The sequence below is a fragment of the Nomia melanderi genome, chromosome 2 (assembly GCF_051020985.1).
Source record: "Nomia melanderi isolate GNS246 chromosome 2, iyNomMela1, whole genome shotgun sequence".
NCBI lineage: Eukaryota > Metazoa > Arthropoda > Insecta > Hymenoptera > Halictidae > Nomia > Nomia melanderi.
Window position 1 is genome coordinate 4,205,465 of NC_135000.1, and position 22,839 is coordinate 4,228,303.

Here is a 22,839-nt window from a genome sequence, read left to right on the forward strand (position 1 = left end):
AAAACACTGAATCAAATGCATCGAATAATGCAGCAAGGAAAGTAACAATTAACTAGAAAATTGCCAAGTTGGCCTAGATGTATTTTATAAGTTAATTCTACTGTTTCCCTAAAATAATTTTACTTTTAATCAACGAGTGGAAAAATGTAACTGCGTTGAAAAATCAGATATGTGTATATTTAATGTTGTACATGGAGGTACTAATGTCGGTCATCAAGTATAAACAATGTACTATTGTGTAACACTCACTGCCAACAAAATTCATTGTAGTGGGGAACCGTGATGTAATTCAGGATTATAATAAAGGAAGGTTTCCCATGGTACTGTGATCAGTTTTGTTGTTACACGCTGAGGAAAGAGTATCACAGCAGCATGAAATATTCTTTCTTAGCAGCTGTTCTGCTCCTGATGGCAGATCTGTATTTGGAACCGGCCTGTGCAGATGACTTGACTGACAGTAACGATGGAGAATTAGTGGAAACACTGTTGTTTTCTTTGAATGTAGATATGGATAGATTGTGCCCAACAGGCCAAGAGCTCGATCCCGCTGGAATATGTAGAGATTCGAATGCAGATTAAATAGGTGAGTGATAAATAATATTTCAAAGATAACCTTGTCTGATAGTCTGAGCTTTCTGACCCTAAAGGGATTATAAAGTTGTTCCTAAAGCATAACAATTGCAAAATATTAGGAATACATTATTTCATCTGAACCGTTCAGACAATGTTACTTCTTCCTATTGATTACTTTGTTAGAAACTATTTCAGTATTTTTCTCAGTTTAGGGAAGATATTCCTGAAAGGGAGCATCAGAAGTATTTATTAGCTCTATTCGCAGATTTCATATCTATTAAGTTCATTAAATTACTTAATTAATTACGTGGTCGAGAATATATAGAATACTTCGCAGTCTAGTTTGCCGAATGACCTCGTCCTCAAGGAAAAAGTCGCCTTAGTTTTCCGTGAATAACTCAACCGATTAAGATCTGTGAACTCTTGCAAACAACTGAGGAAGAATGTTCGAACCGATGTCACATTACGCATAGATAAATCATGTAATTAGTATTTCTGACGTATTTCCTATGACATGTCCGACTTGCTATTGAAAATTCTTAACGAAATGTCACCAGCCGAATACGGACAGGCTATATAAGAACCGTGTCAACGTATCAAAAACCATTGTTACTTCAATTCGCTAGATTGAAGGTGCCTCGTTGACAAAATGAAGTTTATCGTTTTTTCGATTGTTCTGGTGCTAATGGCAGAAAGTGTACTTCTCTATCTTGACGGTGGTGTATCTGATGATAAGAGTAGGCAAGTTCTTCAGTGGTCACTACCATATTCTGTTTATTGTATGCCTTCTGCAGAGAATGCCTCCCCGAAACTACAATATGAATGGATTAGGGCACCTACATAAAATTTGTGGGTAGTCCCTTTACTGTAGTAATTACAGCTCAAGAATATCCGGCAGAATGAATATTTCGAATAGTATTTTACCTTAAATTTAGTGGTTGTTTGTACTATTGTAGTGATTTGGTTTAGGCTACTTGCCACGATAGTATTCTTTCATTATAATCTTGAGCATAGGTGTCTATCACGTTGCTCATGTCATCCAGAAATCATCGTAATTGTTTACGTAATCTGTTAACACAGGTTGTGTAACAGCAGCGATTAACAGCAGTTGACTACTATTAAATCGTGGGATTGCCAAGCATCAATGTGCTGATATCCTGTTTGGAAAAGAAATTGTCGCAAGTATGTAAGGAAGGCTCGTCGCCTTGCGAGGTTCAGTTCTGTCGCAGTTCTTCACGGTTTAAGAATAATTCTCTCGCAAAAATGAAGTGCATACTGTTGGCGACTGTTTTATTGCTGCTGGCAAGTGATGCTTATTCGAAACCCTTGTGCGCGACTGGTGGACCAGTAGACCCAAGAACTGGACAGCCTATTTGTAATGACGCATTCGTTAATCCTTGCCCTCGAGGTTTGCAACCAGATTTCAAAGGAAACCCAAATAATTGTGTTCCTATTCCCACGGAGTATTATGGATAGATTTCGGTGAGTGGAATAGTGTTTGTAATTGGAGATAGTCGAAGTATCTTTGCTTTGGAATCTTGTGTTTAGATATCTATTTTGTTGGTATGGAACTGTGGGTGCTGATTTTTTATCGTTACTTAGAAATTATCAATTTGGAATATCTGAAATATTTTTTACCTTTCTTCAAACTGATAACTGTATTATTCCTCCATTTCTAACGTTAATCACGATTATAATAAGCTCAGAAATGTGTACTTTCTCACAGCTAATTGGCAATGTACCTTAATTCACTGAAATTGCTGATACAGTGCCATTAGTGGTTAAATTTATGATAATACATAAATATAAATAAAATCTAGCGTAAACAATAAATTACAAAGGCTGACGAAACTGCCATTTAATTCTACAACAATTCAGTTTGATGTATAAGGAAAGAATAGAATACTTCTCTCTTTATTCTGCCGAACGTCTCCTTTTATCTGAAAGTCGCTTCAGTTGCTCGCTGGTAACCCAACCGATTAAAATCTGAGAACTCTCGCAGCTGACTGAAAAAGATTACATCGGATATCCCAGTAATCATGACTAAATCGTACGATCGTCATGTCCACGATCCATTCACTTTATTTCTAGAAATAATTGATGAAATTACGTCACAGAGGCTTTTAAAAATGTTACTTAAGCACTCTTGCATATGCAGCGAGGATCAGTACTACTGTAATTCGTTGAAGAAGAAGTTTCAATTACGCTGGTAAAATGAAGTCTGTAGTTTTGACCAGTGTCCTGTTGCTAATGGCGGAAAGTGTACTTTCGCATCCGGCTCAGTGGGGTCGCGGGTTTAATACGGCAGTTAGAACAACATTCCCACTTTTTCCGACTCCCATGACTCCCCGAACGCCGGAAGATGCAGTTGGTGCCCCATTACCCAACATTATAGTTACACCTGTGAAACAGTGTCCGGAAGGTCAGCAAATGGATCCAGCAGGGCGTTGTCGAGCAACTGTGTTTTTTTGAATCAGGATACAATTAGGTATTCGGTTGATCACAGAATTGCAATGATTGAAGTTAGGTTAATTGCTGAGGTATGATTCTCTCTTTTACATCTTGGCTTTGGTTAGGACAAAATGTAGTCTGCACTTTTGGCGAGTCTTCTGTTTGTACTTTATCAAGGACTTCAGAAATATTTTTCATGCTTATTTTATGAACCATTCCTGATTTCTTCATTGTGCAATTATTGGAAAGTTAATAGTTGTTTCTTTGGAATATTCTATAAGAAATTGGTTTAGCAATGCGTAAAGTGCGTTGTAAATCAATTAATCTTAATAGACGCAGTCTTCGAGTTTCTATAGACAAATTTCAAAATATCAATTTACCTGGTCGGTAGCTTTAGTGTTAACCCTTTGCACTCCGAATTTCTTTTGCATTTTTTCCTCGAGAACTCTGTATTATGATATTTTCTTTGAAATGTATTTTATAAAATAGATAGTTCTTACTGATAATATTGAAAACAACATAATAATATAATCTATTTGAAAAATATCTTGATAAAGAATCATACCTGTGAATAAAACTGATGTCGAGTCACGCTCGACGTAGCAGTGCAAAGGGTTAACGGTACACCAAGTAGTTTGATACGCGAGCAAAATTATAGAATTCTTGACTGTCCAGTCTCCTTATCGTCTTCTTCAAGAAGATCGCTTCAATCGCTCATAAATAATTTAACCGATTAGAATCCGAAGAACGTGGAACATCAAATCCGATATCGCAATAGCCACGAATAAATTACCCGATCATCATGTTCGTGACCTGTTCAACTTGTTTCCAGAATAAATCAATGAAGTTACATAATAATGTTTTTCGAAATCCTACTGATGCATTCTTGCACACGTGACAGGGATCAGTTCGAATGCAATTCGACGCAGAAGTGTCACTTTGCCGACAAAATGGCGTCTGTACTTCTGGGGAGTATTCTGTTTTCTCGTTGTCAGGGATTTCTGAGATATTTTGTATGTTTATTCAAATGTGAAGTTTAGTTATTCGTTCCTATGTGACTAACGTTAATGACGATTGCCATATCTTTATCTGTCGTAGCTGATAAGTAATCAAAAATATCTTTTGTCTCTTGATTCATTGAATTTATTCGAACAGTGTCATTGACACTTTCATTTATTAATACACAACTGGCATTGGTAAACTGTGATAAGCGTTTCAATTACACTCCATTCCAAACACATTGAACATAAATTCCAATGTAGTTCAATTACACCCACGATCCGAGTAATTAGCGATTAAACGAATTCAATGGTTTGAATTATGCAACGCACTCGTAGCATAACTCGAGTACCACGAAATTAAATTACATTCTAGTGAAATCACGTTATCCAGTTACAAAGTGTTTCAATTAGCACCACTCTGCTGTCCAGTCATCTCAAGCTGTCCTTCGTATGCTGAATGTGAACACACATTCTTCTAAATAATCATCTCCCCGATGATTCAAAACCTGTTCAAACGTCCTACGATGAAGGTTTTATCGTACATCGCAACGATCGCTAATAAATCATGCAGGTAATCATCATGTTCGATCACTTCCTTATGATCCCCCAACTTGTTTCTGCAAGGTTTTATTCAAATCCCATTATGCGTCTTATGAAGATGGTATTTAAGTGCTTTCGTGCGCATATTGATGCTCAGTTCCGTTGAAGTGCGATAAAGGAGAGGTTACATTGACAAAATGAAGTCTGTAGTTTTGGCCAGTGTCCTACTGCTAATGGCTGAAGGTGTGCTTTCGCATCCGGTCAAAGGGTTTCAGGGGTTCGATACGGAATATAAAGTACCTGTGCCACCTGCACCGACGTTTAGACCGCCTACGACTACCTCCACGGTACCGCCAGTGGCATATTATCCGACACCTGAAATCATAGCTCCGCCACGAAAACAGTGTCCCATAAATCATCTCCTAGATCCAGCAGGCAACTGTCGGGCTATTGTGCTACCTTGAGTTGGAGGTTAACGAGGTGGGTGATTGCATTAATTCCGAGCATTTTTGATGATGTATAGGGCGACGTTTTCGAGTATAGACTTTTGGAGATGTAGGTTATGTTTGGTGATATAGTTTGGTTACTTTGATTTTGATGTGATTATCTTTTTGTAAGTTTAAATACTTATCCAGTTGATTTGAAGCGTGTTTATATTTATTGTGTTGCCTTGAGTTGGAGGTTAACGAGGTAGGTGGGTGATTTCATTAATTCCGAGCATTTTTGATGATGTATAGGGCAACGTTTTCGAGTGTAGACTTTTGGAGATGTAGGTTATGTTTGGTGATATAGTTTGGTTACTTTGATTTTGATGTGATTATCTTCTTGTAAGTTTAGATATTTATCCAGTTCATTTGAAGCGTGTTTATATTTATTGTTGGTAGCCGTGGAGTTTTATTCTTTAGGAGTATGTAAAATGTGTTTTAAAAGTTTCTCCAGATAGAAAATTTTGTTAGTGCTTCTTAGTCGATATTGCTGATAATTAGTGGAATGTTATCTATAACCTGGTATCGCTGATTGGTAAGGGAGAACTTTGTTACACGACTGGATCACCTGAATTATTCTCGTACTACTATCAACATTTTCATTTATTCAGAAATAACTTCGATATTAATAAGTCTATCAATCAGAAATTATTAATATAAAAGTGTAAAATTTGCATAACTGCGATTCAATTCTGCACACGAGGAGGAAAGTAGAATCGATTCTTCTGTCTGCAGCCTCGACATTTTCTTTTCAAACTGAAGGTTACCTCACCTTCTCATAAACAAGCAATTAAATCCTGAAAACTAGAAAATCATCCACAAGAAAATCCTATCCGCCACGTATATATCATCTCATCATCTCTCGTCATCGACTCTACTTGTTTCTAATAATACTTATTACGATTACATCACTGAGTTGATGAAAGTACTACTTAAACACTGTCGCACTCGTAGTTGGGATCACTTTTAGTGCAATTCTTTAGAGAAGTGGTGTCAATTACGCTGACAAAATGAAGTTTATAGTTTTAGGGGGTGTTCTGTTGCTAATGGCGGAAAGTGTACCTTTACATCCGGTTAATAGGCGTCACGGGTTCTACACGGATGTCAAAATAACTGTTCCACCTGTTCCGTCTGCCGTGACTCCCACGACTTCCTCCATGCAGCTGCTAATAAGACATTTCTACTCGACACCACAAATCATATTCGCGCCCGTGAAACAGTGTCCTCAAGGTCAGCGACTGGATCCAGCAAGGAACTGTCGAACAGTTCTGACACGTTGAACCATGATTCAATTAGGTGAGTGGTCGATGGCTGGGTTACAGTGATTGATCTTGGCTCTGATTGCAACAAAATGGAGTTTGTTAGCGAGTGTTCTGTTTGTTCTTTATCAAGGACTTCGGGAATATTTTTGATGTTCATTTAACACTAAAATTACCAAACGAATCAAACGACTCAATCCTGATTTCTTCATTGTGCAGTTATTGAAAAGATAATAGATGTTGCTCTGAGGGATAATTCAAGAAGTTCATTTAGCAATACGCGAACTGAATCATAAATCGAATAAAGTCTCGATAGGTGCATTCTTGAAGTTTCTATAGAGAAATTTGAAAAAGTTTGTTTATCTGCTCGGTAGGTTTAGTGTTAAATATGAAGTTTAGTTATTGTTTCCTATGTAAATAATGTTAATGGTGATTATCAGAACCTCACATTTCACACTTGATTAGTAACGCAAAATTTTCTTATCGAAGTTATTTGTATAATGTCACTGGCAGCTTTATTTATTAATATACAACTAAGTAATATACTCACTAATTGATAAACTGTGATATCCAACATAAGGAATCTTTCGAATTGGTCCAACTGATACCATAATAATCCCCAATAAATTACATGATCATTATTTTCGTATTGTTTCTTGTTGACTCGTCCGACTCGTTTTGGAAAATTCTTAAAGAAATGTCATCAGCCGAAATATAGAAAGGCTATTTAAGAACCATGTCTGCGGACCGAGAATCATTGTTACTTCAGTCCGCTAAAGTGAAAATGCCCCGTCGACAAAATGAAGTCTGTCGTTTTGGCGATTGTTCTGTTGCTAATGACGGAAAGTATACTTCTCTATCGTGTCGCTAACAAATTTGATACCTTAAAAATAATTGCGAATCCTGCAATTATAGGCGCTCCTCGGAGAAATCCTCTCCCGGATTATAGACGTGATCCAGTAGGGAGAGTGCGGAAAATTTTTTAAGTTGATGCCATACCTGCAGACAGGTGCGTGGATAGTCGCACTAGTAATCGGAGCTCAGTAATATCCTACAGAATGAATATTCCGAATAGTATTTAACCTTAAATTTATTGGTTGCTCGCACTATTGTAGTGATTTGTGTTAGGCTACTTGCCACGATAGTATTCTTTCATTATAATCTTGAGCATAGGTGCCTATCACGTTGCTCATGTCATCCATGAATCATCGTAATTGTGTACGTAATTTGTTAACACAGGTTGTGTAACAGCAGCCATTATTAGCAGTTGACTATTATTTAAGCATGGAATTTCCAAGTATTAGTATGCAGGTAACCTGTTTGGAAAAGAAATTGTCGGAAGTATTTAAGGAAGGCTCGTCGTCTTGCGAGATTCAGTTCTGTCGCAGTTCTTCACGGTTTAAGAATAATTCTCTCGCAAAAATGAAGTACATATTGTTAGCGACTGTTTTATTGCTGCTGGCAAGTGATGCTTATTCGAAACCCTTGTGCGCGACTGGTGGACCAGTAGACCCAAGAACTGGACAGCCTATTTGTAATGACACATTGGTAAATCCTTGCCCTCGAGGTATGCAACCAGATTTCAAAGGAAACCCAAATAATTGTGTTCCTAAACCCACAGAGTGAGTGGTGAGGTGAGTGGAAGATGATATCGTTAGTACAACCGTTATAAATCGTTAGGAAAACCATTGCTTTGGAATCCTGAATTTAGATATCTATATTGTTGGTATGCAACTATGGGTGCTGACTGCTTATCGGTACTTAGAAATTATCAGTTATTTATCATTGGGAATATCTAAAATATTTTTTACGTTTCTTCAGACAGATAATTGTAATATTCCTCCATGGTTAACGTCAATGACGATTATAATAATTTCAAAAATGTCTACTTTCTCATAGCTAATTGTTTAATTAATCAATGAATCAATTAATGCTTAGAAGGTAGTAATAATTAGAATGTATTTTCCGCTGGTACTAGTCGATTTTTCATCGTTGGAGACATTTAAAATATTTTTTATAAGTTTTTTCGTTCTCTTACCTTGTAATTAGAACACAGATAATATCAATAAATTAAAGTCAGCCGTTTAATCGTTTATTTTCAAAGCAATAACATTAATTTTTTTGTTTTTGCTCTCATGTTGTTACGTCTCATGTTAACGTCAGTTGAGCTAGAAATCTTCACCACAAACCACAGTTCTCATTGCACACCAAGGAGTCAAGTTTATGTTAAGATAAACATGGCGAATGAAAATTTTACGTGGAAATTAATTTTACCACAAGATTGTTTCTTCAGAATCATCATATAGCATCTTCAAAAAAAATTCAAATGGCACGATCTGTCTGACCAGTCCTCATACCATCTTCTTTAAGATAAAAGTTACTTTAGTGATCTTGTTTATGAATGATCCATCTAATTAACATATGCAAGGACGATCTATCGGTTTAAAAGAGGTATTCAGAAAAAAGATCCTGACATCTTTATTAATTATGCATGGCTCTTGTTATTTTCGTACAGTACCTATGTGTTCATCCAACTTGTTCCTAAAAAAATTGTATTGAACTTAGTTATACCGGTTTTGTGGCTACTTATGGTTTGTCGTCTTCGCAACGAAGATCAGTTCTACGGCAAACCTTTGTAAAAAGGTGTCCATTATCTTGGTAAAATATAGTTTGTAGTTTCGGTGGGCATTCTCCTGTAAATGGCTCAAAATGTTCTGCTTCATCCGATGAAAAATGCTACCTACCTAATAACGACTCCAAATTACAGTAGTAATTCTGAGGCCATTGTCGATCCGCCTGATAAAACGTGTCCTAACGGGATGAAACATGACCCAACAGGGAAATGTCAAACGATAATACTTATAACGGATGGATATAAAGACTCGGTTAGGTAGGTGCATTGAGATTATGTTAAAGGTTTCTTATAGCATATTGTGATTATGTTATACATGCATTTGCATTTAGTTTTCAAATTTATGAAGATCTTTGTAATCCACGAAAGGAATTTCCTTGTCAGATTCAGTTGCAGAAAGATTTCGTTACCTCCAGATGAATTGTTTTATTATTGGTATGAGTAGATACTTTTTCTTTGGTTTCATTGTAAGGGTATTTGTGTTTTAATAAGTGATCAGTATTCTAAATGTATATAAAATATCTATTATTAGCTATGAAGTCCAGTAAAGTATTTGGCTTGAGAAATAATATTTTCATCGTTCTAGTGGTGGAATAGATTTTCTGATTTTCAGCTACAGTTTCTATAGTTATAAGTATTATTTGAGAATTCGTAAAAGATGAAAGAGTTTTAAAAGGATGCTATCTGATGAGCTGTGCAGGTTATTCATTTTCCGAGGATGTATACGTCTATTATAGATGTAGCTTCTTAAATGAAATTTCTTCACATAAAAGGCATCTGAACAATTTTCGTTTCTATATTCTATGGTAGAGGCACTTGGTGTATTGTCCTTAGTAAAGTAATGTTCTACGTACCCAATTGATGGTTTTTATGGAACTCGTAAGACAGAATCATATTCAGTTTCTACTTTTAACGTCAAAAAAGCAGTAACTCAACTGATACATTAACTACAATAAAGATATCTAACACTAACACCATTATGACAAATAACTGAGAAATTACTTTTTATATACATAGGCACATTTCTTTTGATTCCAGGTACATGACGATGGATGGTCAGTCAAAAGATAAGACAGTTTCGTAATTAGAGACTGTCTTAGATTTCGGAATACGACAACTATATGTTATGGGCAAACTAACTTATATGTAGATTAAATTGAATAAACACTAAATTTACAGCTTACTTATATTATCTGTCACTCAATACTTCACATTTAGAGGTACTGACAAAAAGATGGGTATATTCCTTGTGCAAGATATTTTTCCCTCTTCCATTCAGTTTTCCCCGTCGAACAAGAACACCCGAGTATCTCCATCTAACAGAACGGTGATATGAACAAGAACCCAACATATGTAAAAGATAATTCGATACTTACTTTTCTACCAAATACAGACCAAACAAAAATGAACAAAGTAAAAAGGAACAAAGAACAAAACAAAAGAAATAAAAACGAAATTGCTGGTGAGGTCTGAAGAGAACTGAACTAACTCTATTTACGTTCTTTCCCAATCAAAACCAGAGAGCAAACGAATATACGAGCCAATCTTATTACAATTTTAGTGTAATCAGCGGACTGCGGGTTTTATGAAAAAATAAAAATTGAGTACTCTATAATAAAAATTGTACACTCTAAAAATAAAGAATACGTAAAACATTCCTCAGGAATAAAAAGTAGTGATACTGACACTATACTAAATAATGCAGTAATATTTGCTATACTAAACTAGTTTAGCACCTTACTAACTAAAGAGCGAACATTTAATGTAACAATATTCAGTATAACACAGCATATGCTTTTTTAATTATATTACTTACAAATTTGAATTTACATAAGGGTCCATATTCTAGAGATAGACTCTTGTCCGAGCGCTAGAATTACGGGACACTATGCTCCCTGCATTTTTACTGGAAATCGATAACGCGTCGCCATATGCCAGCCGGATCGAGCTTATGCTGGACGCCATCTGTGTATATTTCATTGTCTCTCCGGGGTGCGGTAACGATATGCCTCTTCGATCGGCTTTTGATTTCGCCGACGTGCAGCTCCTCTCATTCCTTTTCACTCGTTATCACTTGCCCATCGACTGTCTACTTCTCCAGAATTACTGATCCCACTTTGATCTTGTTCCCCGCCGACTGTTGCTTTTTAATCCGTTGAGCCCGCTGGTCTTCTGCTTTCCTTGGTTCTTACGACTTTTTTAGCTACTTCTTTTTATCTTCTTTCTTGTTTACATGCGCGGGTGGAGTTCATACCTTGCCTCGGTTTCTGTGGGAAAAAGAATTAGCTGAATTGTTGTGTCGCCATTGCTATGTTGGGATTTGAGATTAAGTTTGTTCCTTGTTGCTATGTCGGTAGCGTGGCAACCTCGTTAGATTGCACGCCCGTGCACGGTCACCAAACGCGGATTAAATTCCTTGGTTGGAGTTGTAAGGGCCAGCTTTAACTTTAGGTCTCGTTGATGATCGCGACGCTTCGATCTCCGAACTTAATCAGAAACCGACTGTTTCGATTCTGATCTCCGAATGATCGAGATCAGATCACCGGTTTCTCACGATATTGAGAACCCGTTTTTATGTTACGCGTTTCGAGAAGAACGAATTCTCGAATTTTGAACTAGTTGCTTCTTCGGAGTGTGAAGCTGAGGTGTGTGTGTCCCGAACGATGGACTTTTAGTGTAGCGGAGTGTGTTACGAAAGATTGTCGAATGCTGTGTGATACGGAAGGTGTGTCGAATGTGTGTTTTACGAAAGATGTGTCTCGAACGATGGACTTCTAGTGTAAAGTGTGTTGCGCGTGCGATCCTGTAGGTGTTTTTGTACGGCACCTTCAGGTCGCATCGAGGGCGCTGGTTGGATATTTTCGAATTCCCAATCAGCGCATAATTAAAAAAATCGGAGGCGTTGTGGATGATGCTCTTTGATCAGCCGTCTTGGTGCGAGAGTGAGGGCAATGGCCACGTGCGGAGGAACTTCGAAGATTCGCCGATACTTTGGAAATATCCTTTAGATTGACTCTTGTCTGAAGGAACCGTTACGAACGAGGTTCGAGTCGACCCTTTGGAAATTCCCGGTTTACGATACGATCGGTTCTCTGGACGAACGGAGCAAGATTCCAAAACTATTGTTTGGAAAAACGCGGAATGACTGAATGACTTTACTATTATTTAGGGTGAAATTGCCCATCGTAACAAAAAATAAACTGAATTTAGAAAAAGCTAATCCCGAAAATTATTTTGTTGGCACGTCCTTGTCGCAAACCAACCTTCGAGGATTTTCATCGTTTTGTTCGGCATCGGACGGAGTACTTGTTTTTTTCTTTTCGCTTGGAATGTTGTTGAGTACGTGGTGAAGCATTCTGCCTTTCTTGGAGCATTATGAGGGATTAGTCGGGTACTTAATACGATGAATGGAATAAGATCACATGTCTATTCGTGTCTGTTTTGATTTCTATGTAGAATTCAGAAGTTGAAAGCTTTGCGAGTTTTGGACATTTTGAAAATTATGAATGCTTTGGAAGTTATTAAGATGCTGGAATATTTCAAACGTTCAGAGGCTTCAATATACTTGGCGGAAGTCATTAAGTCTGTAGGTTTAAGAATCTTAACATTTTTTTAACAAGAGCTTCACCGTAGGAAATTTGAAAATAATAATTATTTAGTAGTGATATCAGAAATTTACAATGTTTCTACATTTAAAAACTTCTTTCATAAAAGCTTGAGCATAGTTGATCTAGCTTGTCATCTAGTCCACAACTTAATCGTTTTTTTATTAGCTCCATGGTAAGATAAACTCCTATTTAAATATTTGTCCCTTAAGCGATTATTCCAACAGATTTATTCGAGAAATATCATAATAGTTTATTTATTGTTTACATAACCCTCGACAATATCTTGCAAATACATGAATTATTAAAGCAGAAATAAATATAAATGACACGAAAGTATTTTGTTGCGATTCCACATAAATATTCACGGTATAGTAAAATGGAACTTGTTACTAATTCTTATGAATAAAATACAGTGTATGACTCATTTATGAAGCACCCTGTATGTCATAAATATTATTGAAAGAGAGGTGTCTACACAATCGTTAAATTATAGCGGCCATAGAATGAAATTTACACGCGTTGCCGTGTATTAAGTACCAAATAAACGTTGCCTGGTCAGTGGCTGATCTGTTTCACTGAAAATATTATACGTTAATGCCAGGACTAACGGTACCACTTAGTGACATCTTTGCTTATACTCTTACGTATATCAGCAAAACCTGAAAATTACTTGATTCATATACAAGTACAATTAACACAATATTCTAGAAGAAAGAGAATATTTTATTTTTATAAACAACACTTTTACTATACTATTTGCAATAAGACAATGAACCCTAAATCAAGTCGCCCGTACAATATATACGTTTGTAAACATTCATCTGACTCTCACACTTCCTAGAACATTGTTTAGTAATCATGCATGAACTTCACATACATTTGGAATATTTTAGATTTGCTTAACATGAATATCATTAACATACAACAAACAATATTACCGAAAATCAATTTCGCTTGGAATGTTGCAACGACTTAATCATTTATTCAAAACACTCGCACACGCGGAGTCGTGCCGTTCGTCTGTTGTACACACGTTCATCTATACATCCATTCCCAGGGAAGCGAGACGAACTATGATAATTATTTGTAATTGTATACACTCATGATTCTGCTCGAACCGGTCTAACCAGTTCTCGCACGAAATGTACAACTCCGTGTAACATGTACCACTATGTATTGTATTTATCATGTGTGAATTCTTAAAGCTTTTGCTTTAAACTATCGTGTGAAACTCGTGTTGGAGATTTTAATCATAACTAAACATTATTCTTCTGTTATCAATCATTGTACTTTGGAGGAAACATAGACGTAGCATATGTTTAGAATTTTTTTCTTTTCTAATCATCTATGGATGGCAAAATAGTTGTATCGATTATAGCTGAGGAATAATTCGTAAGGCAAGCGATTTAATTGCAGATGCTTCAATGAATTAAACTAAATTAGAACAGAATGTTCAAATAATTTTATTTTACATTTTTAATACATATTTTATTGCTAACATTAACTAGAAAGTCGTGGATATACCCCTTCGTACATTGGTTTAATGTAATTATGTAAATGATACTTCATTATGTCGGAAAGGATATTATAACAATTTTATCCGAGCATCATCCAGATATGACATACATTATCCTCTAAGCCTGAATTACGATTACTCGGCTGGTGTTAGGTAAGCATCATCATCATTACCATCTGTGTTAGATAATTCGCCAGGAGTAATTAGTGGATAAAGATAATACGGGCTGCATTATTCACCCGTGGCTTTTAAAGACAACTGCCTAACCATTTCAATATAGTTCTCTTGACCGATAAAACACACTATACATTCAGTATTCAAGATAATGCAAATGACGTATGTCTTCTTGGTAGTTTTATTTGCTACTGATAATAGACGGACCTACGTGACAAACCTCTAAAGAATTTGTAATAACTTCACTTGGAAAACATTGCATCAAATGCATCGAATAAGGCAGCAAGGGAAGTAACAATTAATTCGAAAATTGCCAAGTTGGCCTAGATGTATTTTATAAGTTAATTCTACTATTTTCCTCGAATCATTTTACCCTTATTCAACGGTGAGGAAAATGTAACAACGTTGAAATATCAGATATGTGTATATTTAATTTTATACATTGAGGTTCTAATGTCGGCCATTAAGTGTAAACAATGTACTATTGTGTAACAGTCACTGTCAACAAAATTCATTGTAGTGGGGAATCGTGATGTAATTCAAGATTATAATAAAGGAAGGCTTCCCATGGTACTGTGATCAGTTTTTTTGTTTCACGCTGAGGAAAGAATATCACAGCAGCATGAAGTATTTTTTCTTAGTAGCTGTTCTGCTCGTAATGGCAGATCTGTATTTGGAACCGTCTTGTGCTGATGACATGACTGACAGTAAAGAAGAAGAATTAGTGCAATTGGCATTCCTTACGTCTATGATTATAGTCCCTGATAGAGAGTGCCCAGAAGGCCAAAATCTAGATCCTGCTGGAATATGTAGAGATTTGATTGCAAACTAAATAGGTGAGTGATAAATAATGTTTCAAGACTAACCTTTTGTTAGAGACTGAGCTCTCTAATCCTAAAAAGATCATAGAGTTGTTTCTGAAGCATTTCAAAGGCAGAATATTAGGAATACATTATTTATTTAATCTGAAACATTTAAACAATATTACTTCTTCCTATTGATCAGAAACATTTATTAGCCCTATTCGCAGGTTCCGAATATAATTAGTCAATTAGACTACTTACTTAATTATATGGTCGAGAATATATAGAATTCTTCGCTGTCTAGTCTGTTGAATGTCCCCGTCCTCAAGGTAAAAGTCGCTTCAGTTGTCCGTAAATAACTCAACCGATTAGGATCTGTGAACTCTCGCAGTTGACTAAGGAAAAAGATTCTAGCCGATATCGCATTATGCATGGATAAAACGAGTGATCGCCGTGTTCACGATACGTTCAATTCATTTCTAGACACAATCCTGTCATTATAATCCTGAATACAATATATAATCAATATCTGTGACATTTTGTTTTTGACTCGTCCGACTCGTTTTTGAAAATTCTTAAGGAAATGTCATCAGACGGAATATAGAAAGGCTATTTAAGAACCATGCCTGCGGACCGAGAATCATTGTTACTTCAGTTCGCTAAAGTGAAAGTGCCCCGTCGACAAAATGAAGTCTGTCGTTTTGGTGATTGTTCTGTTGCTAATGGCGGAAAGTGTACTTCTCTATCGTGTCGCTAACAAATTTGATATGTTAATAGTTAGCGTCGGCAATGGTGATATACAGCCGTACGCCGCGAATCCTGCAATTATAGGCGCTCCTCGGAGAAATCCTCTCCCGAATTATAGACGTGATCCAGCAGGGAGAGTGCGGCAAATTTGGTAAGTTGATGCCATACCTGAAGTCAGGTGCAGTAATCGTAGCTCAGTAATATCCGACAAAATGAATATTTCGAATAGTATTTAACCTTAAATTTATTGGTTGCTCGCACTATTGTAGTAATTTGGGTTAGACTACCTATCACGATAGGATTCTTTCTTTGTAATCTTGACCATAGGTGTCTATCAAGTTGCTCGTGTGATCTATGAATCATCCCAATTGTGTACGCAATCTGTTAGAAGAGGTTCTGTAACAACAGTCGTTAGAGGCAGTTGACTACTATTAAATCGTGGGATTCCCAAGCATCAATGTGCTGATATCCTGTTTGGAAAAGAAATTGTCGGAAGTATTTAAGGAAGGCTCGTCGTCTTGCGAGGTTCAGTTCTGTCGCAGTTCTTCACGGTTTAAGAATAAATCTCTCGCGAAAATGAAGTGCATACTGTTAGCGACTGTTTTATTGCTGCTGGCAAGCGATGCTTATTCGAAACCCTCGTGCGCGAGCGGTGGACCAGTAGACCCAAGAACTGGACAGCCTATTTGTAATGACGCATTCGTTAATCCTTGCCCTCCAGGTTTGCAAAGAGATTTCAAAGGAAATCCAAATAATTGTGTTCCTATAACCACGAATTATTATGGATACATTTAGGTGACTGAAAGATGATATCGTTAGTACAACCGTTATAAATCGTTAGGAAAACCATTGCTTTGGAATCCTGAATTTAGATATCTATCTTGTTGGTATGCAACTATGGGTGCTGACTGCTTATCGGTACTTACAAATTATCAGTTATTTATCATTAGGAATATCTGAAATATTTTTTACGTTTCTTCAGACAGATAATTGTAATATTCCTCCATGGTTAACGTCAATGACGATTATAATAATTTCAAAAATGTCTACTTTCTCATAGCTAATTGTTTAATTAATCAATGAATCAATTAATGCTTAGAATGTATTAATAATTAGAATGTATTTTCCGCTGGTACTAGTCGATTTTTCATCGTTGGAGACATTTAAAATATTTTTTATAAGTTTTTTCGTTCTCTTACCTTGTAATTAGAACACAGATAATATCAATAAATTAAAGTCAGCCGTTTAATCGTTTATTTTCATAGCAATAACATTAATTTTTTTGTTTTTGCTCTCATGTTGTTACGTCTCATGTTAACATCAGTTGAGCTAGAAATCTTCACCACAAACCCCAGTTCTCATTGCACACCAAGGAGTCTAGTTTATGTTATGATAAACAGGCAAATGAAAATTTTTACGTGGAAATTAATTTTACCACAAGGTAGTTTCTTCAGAATCATCATATAGCATCTTCAAAAAAAATTCAAATGGCACGATCTATTTGACCAGTCTGCATACCATCTTCTTCAAGATAAAAGTTTCTTTAGTGACCTTGTTTATGAATGATCCATCTAATTAACATATGCGAGGACGATCTATCGGTTTAAATAAGGTATTCAGAAAAAAGATCCTGATATCTTTATTAATTATGCATGGCTCCTGTTATTTTCGGTCAGTACCTATGTGTTCATGAAACGTGTTTCTAAAAAAATTGTATTAAAAAAAATGCAAATAGCAGTTCCGATTGATCAGTCCCCCTAAGGTCTTCCTTAAGATAAAAGTTACTTCAGTGACCTTGTCTATGAATAATCCATCTGATTAACATACGTGTGGGATTGGAAGGTTTGTTGAAAATAAGCGTGTGTAATTGTAATTCTGTTTAAATAGAATACAGCTGGACTAAAATTAAGCTACACTTCGGAACTATACATCTATTCTACGCAGTACTACAGTATTCGCCAGTGGCATACGCTGGCCTACTACTCCAAACTCTCAAAACTACATTGTTCCACGCTGGTGCTCTCTGTCCTGCTTTCCTCAACTCGCAAAACTACACTGTTGCCCAAAAGTCTTACAATCATCTTAACCTTTCGAATAGAAGAGGTTTTTAAAAATACACGCTCAAAAAAAGCCGAACAGCGTGATAGCGCTTTCTGAATGCGATGCGAAAAGATCTAAGCGGCGCGATAGCGCTCCTTTTATTTCATGTCGAGAAAAGCCAAGCAGCGGGACAACGATTGTCTTAATCTATGTCAATACTATTATAAATATATTAATCTATAATAGGTAACAACGAAATACAAAATGTATTACTCGGATTTCTTATATACAAAGAAACTAGCGATGTGGCGTACATGCGTCTGAAAAGTTGTGCGCGTTTCGCCAGATTGTGTGTGCGCCGTCAGTTGTTCGTATCGTTCAAATGCGTTGGGTTTTTTCGACATAAAATCTGAAGAAAGCTACGCGTGGCACTCAAACGGTAAAATTCTGATCTCGTCAACACGTGGCATGATTCTGCAGGCCATCGTCGTCTGTCAGCGAACCATCCGAGTCTTAATAGGCCTGGCCATAAACTATCCCACATATGCAAGGACGATCCGTTCGATGATACCGGTTTTGCGGCTATTTAAGGATTATCGGCTTCGACTCGAGGATCAGTTCTACAGTAGACGTTGGAGTAGAGGTTTTCATTACTTTGGCAACATGAAGTTTGTAGTTTTGGTGGGCATTCTATTGTTAATGGGGGAAAGTGTTCTGCTTCATCCGGTGAAAGAGGACTACGGGATTTATCCGAATATTCCACCATATATGGCGGCTGATACTGAACGAAGGACTGATCAGCCATTAACGGGTCCAATATTCGCCATGCAACCTATATCCATTATCGTGACACCTCTGAAAAAATGCCCCGAAGGTCAGCAACTTGATCCTGCCGGGAAGTGTCAAAAGGTCATAGCTTGAGTCGGCATACTGGGACTCAGTTAGGTAGGTGCATTGGGATCAATTTAGAGGATTCTTATGACATATTGTTATTATGTGATAAATGCGTTTGCATTTAGTTTTGCATTTAGAAAATTTATGAGGATCTTCGTAATCCGCGAAAGAAACTTTCTTGTCTGATTTATCTTGGCAAAATTTAGTTTGTAGTTTTGGTGGGCATTCTGTTCTGCTTCATCCGATGAAAAACACTACCCAGCTAATAACGACTCCAAAGTACAGCATTAGTCCTGACATCGTTATAGTTGCACTTCCGAAATTGTGTCCGGACGGCATGCGACTTGATCCAGCGAGAAACTGTCGAATGATAATAGCTTGAGTTAAATAGGTGCATTGAGATCAACTTAGAGGATTTTTATAACATGTTATTATGTAATAAATGCGTTTGCATTTGGTTTTAAAATTTATGAAGATCTCCTTAATCCATGAAAGGAATTTCCTTGTCGGATTCAGTTGCAGAAAGATTTCGTTAGCTCGAGATGAATTGTTTTATTGTTGGTATGAGTAGATACTTCTTTGGTTTCATTGTAAGGATATTTGTGTTTTAATAAGTGATCAGTATTCTAAATGTATATAAAATATCTATTATTAGCTATGAAGTCCAGTAAAATATTTGGCTTGAGAAATAATATTTTCATCGTTATAATGGTGGAATAGGTTTTCTGATTTTCAGCTACAGTTTCTTTAGTTGTAAGTGTTTTTTGAGAATTCGTAAAAGATGGAAAAGTTTTAAAAAGATGCTGTCTGATGAGCTGTGCAGGTTATTCATTTTCCAAGGATTTATACGTCTATTATAGATGTTGCTTCTTAAATGAAATTTCTTCACATAAAAGGCATCTGAACAATTTTCGTCTCTATATTCTATGGTAGAGGCACTTGGTGTATTGTCCTTAGTAAAGTAATGTTCTACGTACCCAATTGATGGTTTTTATGGAACTCGTAAGACAGAATCATATTCAGTTTCTACTTTTAACGTCAAAAAAGCAGTACCTCAACTGATACATTAACTACAATAAAGATATCTAACACTAACACCATTATGACAAATAACTGAGAAATTACTTTTTATATACATAGGCACATTTCTTTTGATTCCAGGTACATGACGATGGATGGTCAGTCAAAAGATAAGACAGTTTTGTAATTACAGACTGTCTCAGATATCGGAATACGATAACTGTATGTTGAGGACAAACTAACTTATATGTAGATTAAATTGAATAAACAACAAACTTACAGTTTACTTATATCATGTGTTATTCAGTACTTCCCATTTAGAGCTACTGACAAAAATATGGGCATATTCATTGTTTAAGACATTTTTCCTTTTTCCATTCAGTTTTCCTTGAACAACAAAAACAACTGGACAAATTGATCCGAAAGAACAATGATATAACCCTTTATAGGTTGGTGGCACATATAGATGCCATTTTTATTACGTGTCAAATTACAGGGACTCTGTTCACCATTTTGATCCTTATGGTGTTGCAGGAACGGTTAGTGGCACAAATAGGTGTCACTATAAAACAAGGAATCTAGGAAAATGTCGAAAAAAAATTCTCAATAACAATTGTTTTTTAAAGTATTTCTAATATGTATACGGTAGGAAATACGAATTATCATCAAAAAAATAATTTGCCCTATAAAGGGATAAACAAGAACCCAAAATATGTAAAAGCTAATTCGATAGTTACATTTCTACCAAATAAAGAGCAGACAAAAACGAACAAAGTAAAAAAGAGAAAGCAAAAATGAATAAAGATGAAATTGCTGGTAAGGTTTGAACGGAACTGAAGAAAGCACATTCAGTATCAAGTGTTTATTCTATCAAATATAATGCGTCTATCCATCTACATATCGCTACTGGTAAGTCCGTTTATCTCGCTAAATCAAAGCCGGAGAGCAAACGAATATGTCGACGAATCTAATTAGAATTTTAGTGTAATAATTGCACTCCAGATTTCTATGTATTTATCAGTAATTTATAAGAAAGATAAGAATTCAATACTACGTAATAAATATTATACACTCCAAAACTTAAGAGCATATAAAACGAATATGCTTTTATAGTATTCGTTAGAAAAACGAAGTACTATACCAAATACTATGCTCATATTTACTACACTAACTCAGTATGACATTGTACCAAATACAATACTGTTATTTACTATGTTAAACTAGTATATTACTGTACCAACGACGTTAACATGTACTATACTGAACAAGAATGATGCTATACTAAATACAGTACCACCAGTTAATATACTAATATTCAATATAATACACCATGTGCGTTTCTAATTATATTCACCCTTTGCACTCGAAAGTTTTTCAATGGAAATATTCAACACTCTTTAACAAGATATACGTGATATTGTTTGCAACTAATTTAACGATAATTCATAGATAAATTAAGCAACAAAGGTGTTTTATTTCAATATTTCACGTAACAATGCGGAGTTTAATTTGAAATATTAAATATTCAACATTATAGTTTCGTTGTATCGAATCATGCGGTGACTGAGAGTCACCTCTCGAGTGCAAAGGGTTAATTACAAATTTGAATTCACATAAGGATCCACGGTCTAGAGATCAGGCTCTTGACCGAGCGCTGGAATTACAGGACACTATGCTCCCTGCATTTTTACTGGAAATCGATAACGGGTCGCCATATGCCAGCCGGATCGAGCCTATGCCGGACGCCATCTATGTATATTTCATTGTCTCTCCGGGGTGCGGTAACGATATGCCTCTTCGATCGGCTTTTGCTTTCGCCGATGTGCACCTCCTCGCATTCCTTTTCACTCGTTATCACTTCCCCATCGGCTGTCTCCTTCTCCGCCATTGTTAATCCCGCTTTGATCTTGTTCCCCGCCGACTGTTGCTTTTTAATCCGTTGAGCTCCCCGGTCTTCTGCGTTCCTCGGTCCTCGCGACCCTTTTAGCTACCCCTTTATCTCTTCTTCCTTGTTTATGTGCGCGAGCGGAGTCCACTTTCCCTCGGTTCTCTCTAGGAAAAAGAATTAGCTGGATTTCTGTATCGCCATTACGGGGTCGGGGATTGAGATGAAGTTTGTTTCTTGTTTTTCTCTGTTCGTTTGGAAAATTGCTGGGTACTTGCTGTAGCATTTTGCCTTTGTTGGAGCATTATGAAGGATTGGTCGGGTAGATCTGATCCTTTTGCGGGCGCTTATGTGGGTTTTGGATTCTGTAGGTTAGTCCATAGTGAAATGAGGAAAAGAACTAATGGAACATTGTGAGAGATGAATGGAGCATGATGTTTTTGCCGTTCGTGTCTGTTTTGATCTCTATGTAGAATTGAAAACTTGAAAGTTTTGAGAGTTTTGGATAGTATGAAAATTAATAATTCTCAAAAAATTCATAGTTTTCATAATACTAACGAACATTCGAAACATCGGAGCGTCTTAATAATTCTCAAAACATTCATAATGTGCTCGGATGTTTCGAATGTTCGGAGGCTTTAATGTACTTGGAAATCGTTAAGTCTGTAGGTTTAAGAATCTGGACATTTATTTTAACAAGTGTTTCATCGTAGGGAATTCGAAAATAATAATTATTTAATAGAGATGTTAGAAATTCATTGATAATGATAGTACCATTCACATAATTCCAGTTTCATCACTGTTATCTAAAATGTTTCTACGTTTAAGGACGTTATATCTTCATTTATGACCACGCTAATTCCTTTTTCATAGAAACTTGAGCATCGCTTATTTACAGTTGATCTACCTTGTCATTCTGTCCACTATTTAATCGTTTTTTATTAGCTCCGTGATAAGATAAACTCTTGTTTAAATATTCGTTCCTCAAGCGATTATTCCAACAGATCTATTGAAGAGATATCATCGTATTTTATTTATTATCTACACATCCCTTCGTTAATACCTTTCAAATACATAAATTATTAAAGCAGAACAGCAGTTTTTTATTCCGATTCCACATAAATATTCATTTCATTCAATCAGTGAAATAGAAGTTGTTATTAATTTTTATGCATAAAATACAGTGATTGAATCATTCATGGAGCACCCTG

The 22,839-nt window shown here is 36.2% G+C and overlaps 2 protein-coding genes and 1 long non-coding RNA gene across 8 annotated transcripts in view; all 3 read left to right on the forward strand.

Moving 5' to 3' along the window:
* LOC116425847 (metabotropic glycine receptor) overlaps positions 1-22,839 on the forward strand; it is a 277,989-nt gene that overhangs the window by 58,901 nt on the left and 196,249 nt on the right. The window lies entirely within an intron of this gene.
* On the forward strand, positions 1,147-10,124 carry LOC143174201 (uncharacterized). Of its 5 annotated transcripts, none has more exons than XR_012997962.1 (3): positions 1,147-1,314; positions 9,077-9,199; positions 9,980-10,124. It is a non-coding gene; the product is annotated as an uncharacterized LOC143174201 (long non-coding RNA). The 5 variants fall into 5 exon arrangements; XR_012997963.1 differs by having other exon boundaries at positions 1,159-1,314; positions 9,080-9,199; XR_012997965.1 differs by lacking the exons at positions 1,147-1,314; positions 9,077-9,199 and adding exons at positions 7,304-7,318; positions 7,549-7,943.
* Positions 16,264-20,033, forward strand: LOC116425848 (uncharacterized). Its single transcript, XM_076364490.1, has 3 exons — positions 16,264-16,510; positions 18,310-18,774; positions 19,885-20,033. The coding sequence occupies exons 1-2, from the start codon at positions 16,481-16,483 to the stop codon at positions 18,748-18,750; spliced, it is 471 nt and encodes a 156-aa protein (XP_076220605.1). The 5' UTR covers positions 16,264-16,480; the 3' UTR covers positions 18,751-18,774; positions 19,885-20,033.

Excerpts from the sequence above, each read along its gene's own strand:
- LOC116425848 (XM_076364490.1), top strand. The coding sequence starts at position 16,481 with ATGACGCATTCGTTAATCCTTGCCCTCCAG. Across the intron at positions 16,511-18,309 it reads CGTTAATCCTTGCCCTCCAG|GCCATCGTCGTCTGTCAGCG; the intron begins GTTTGCAAAGAG and ends ATGATTCTGCAG.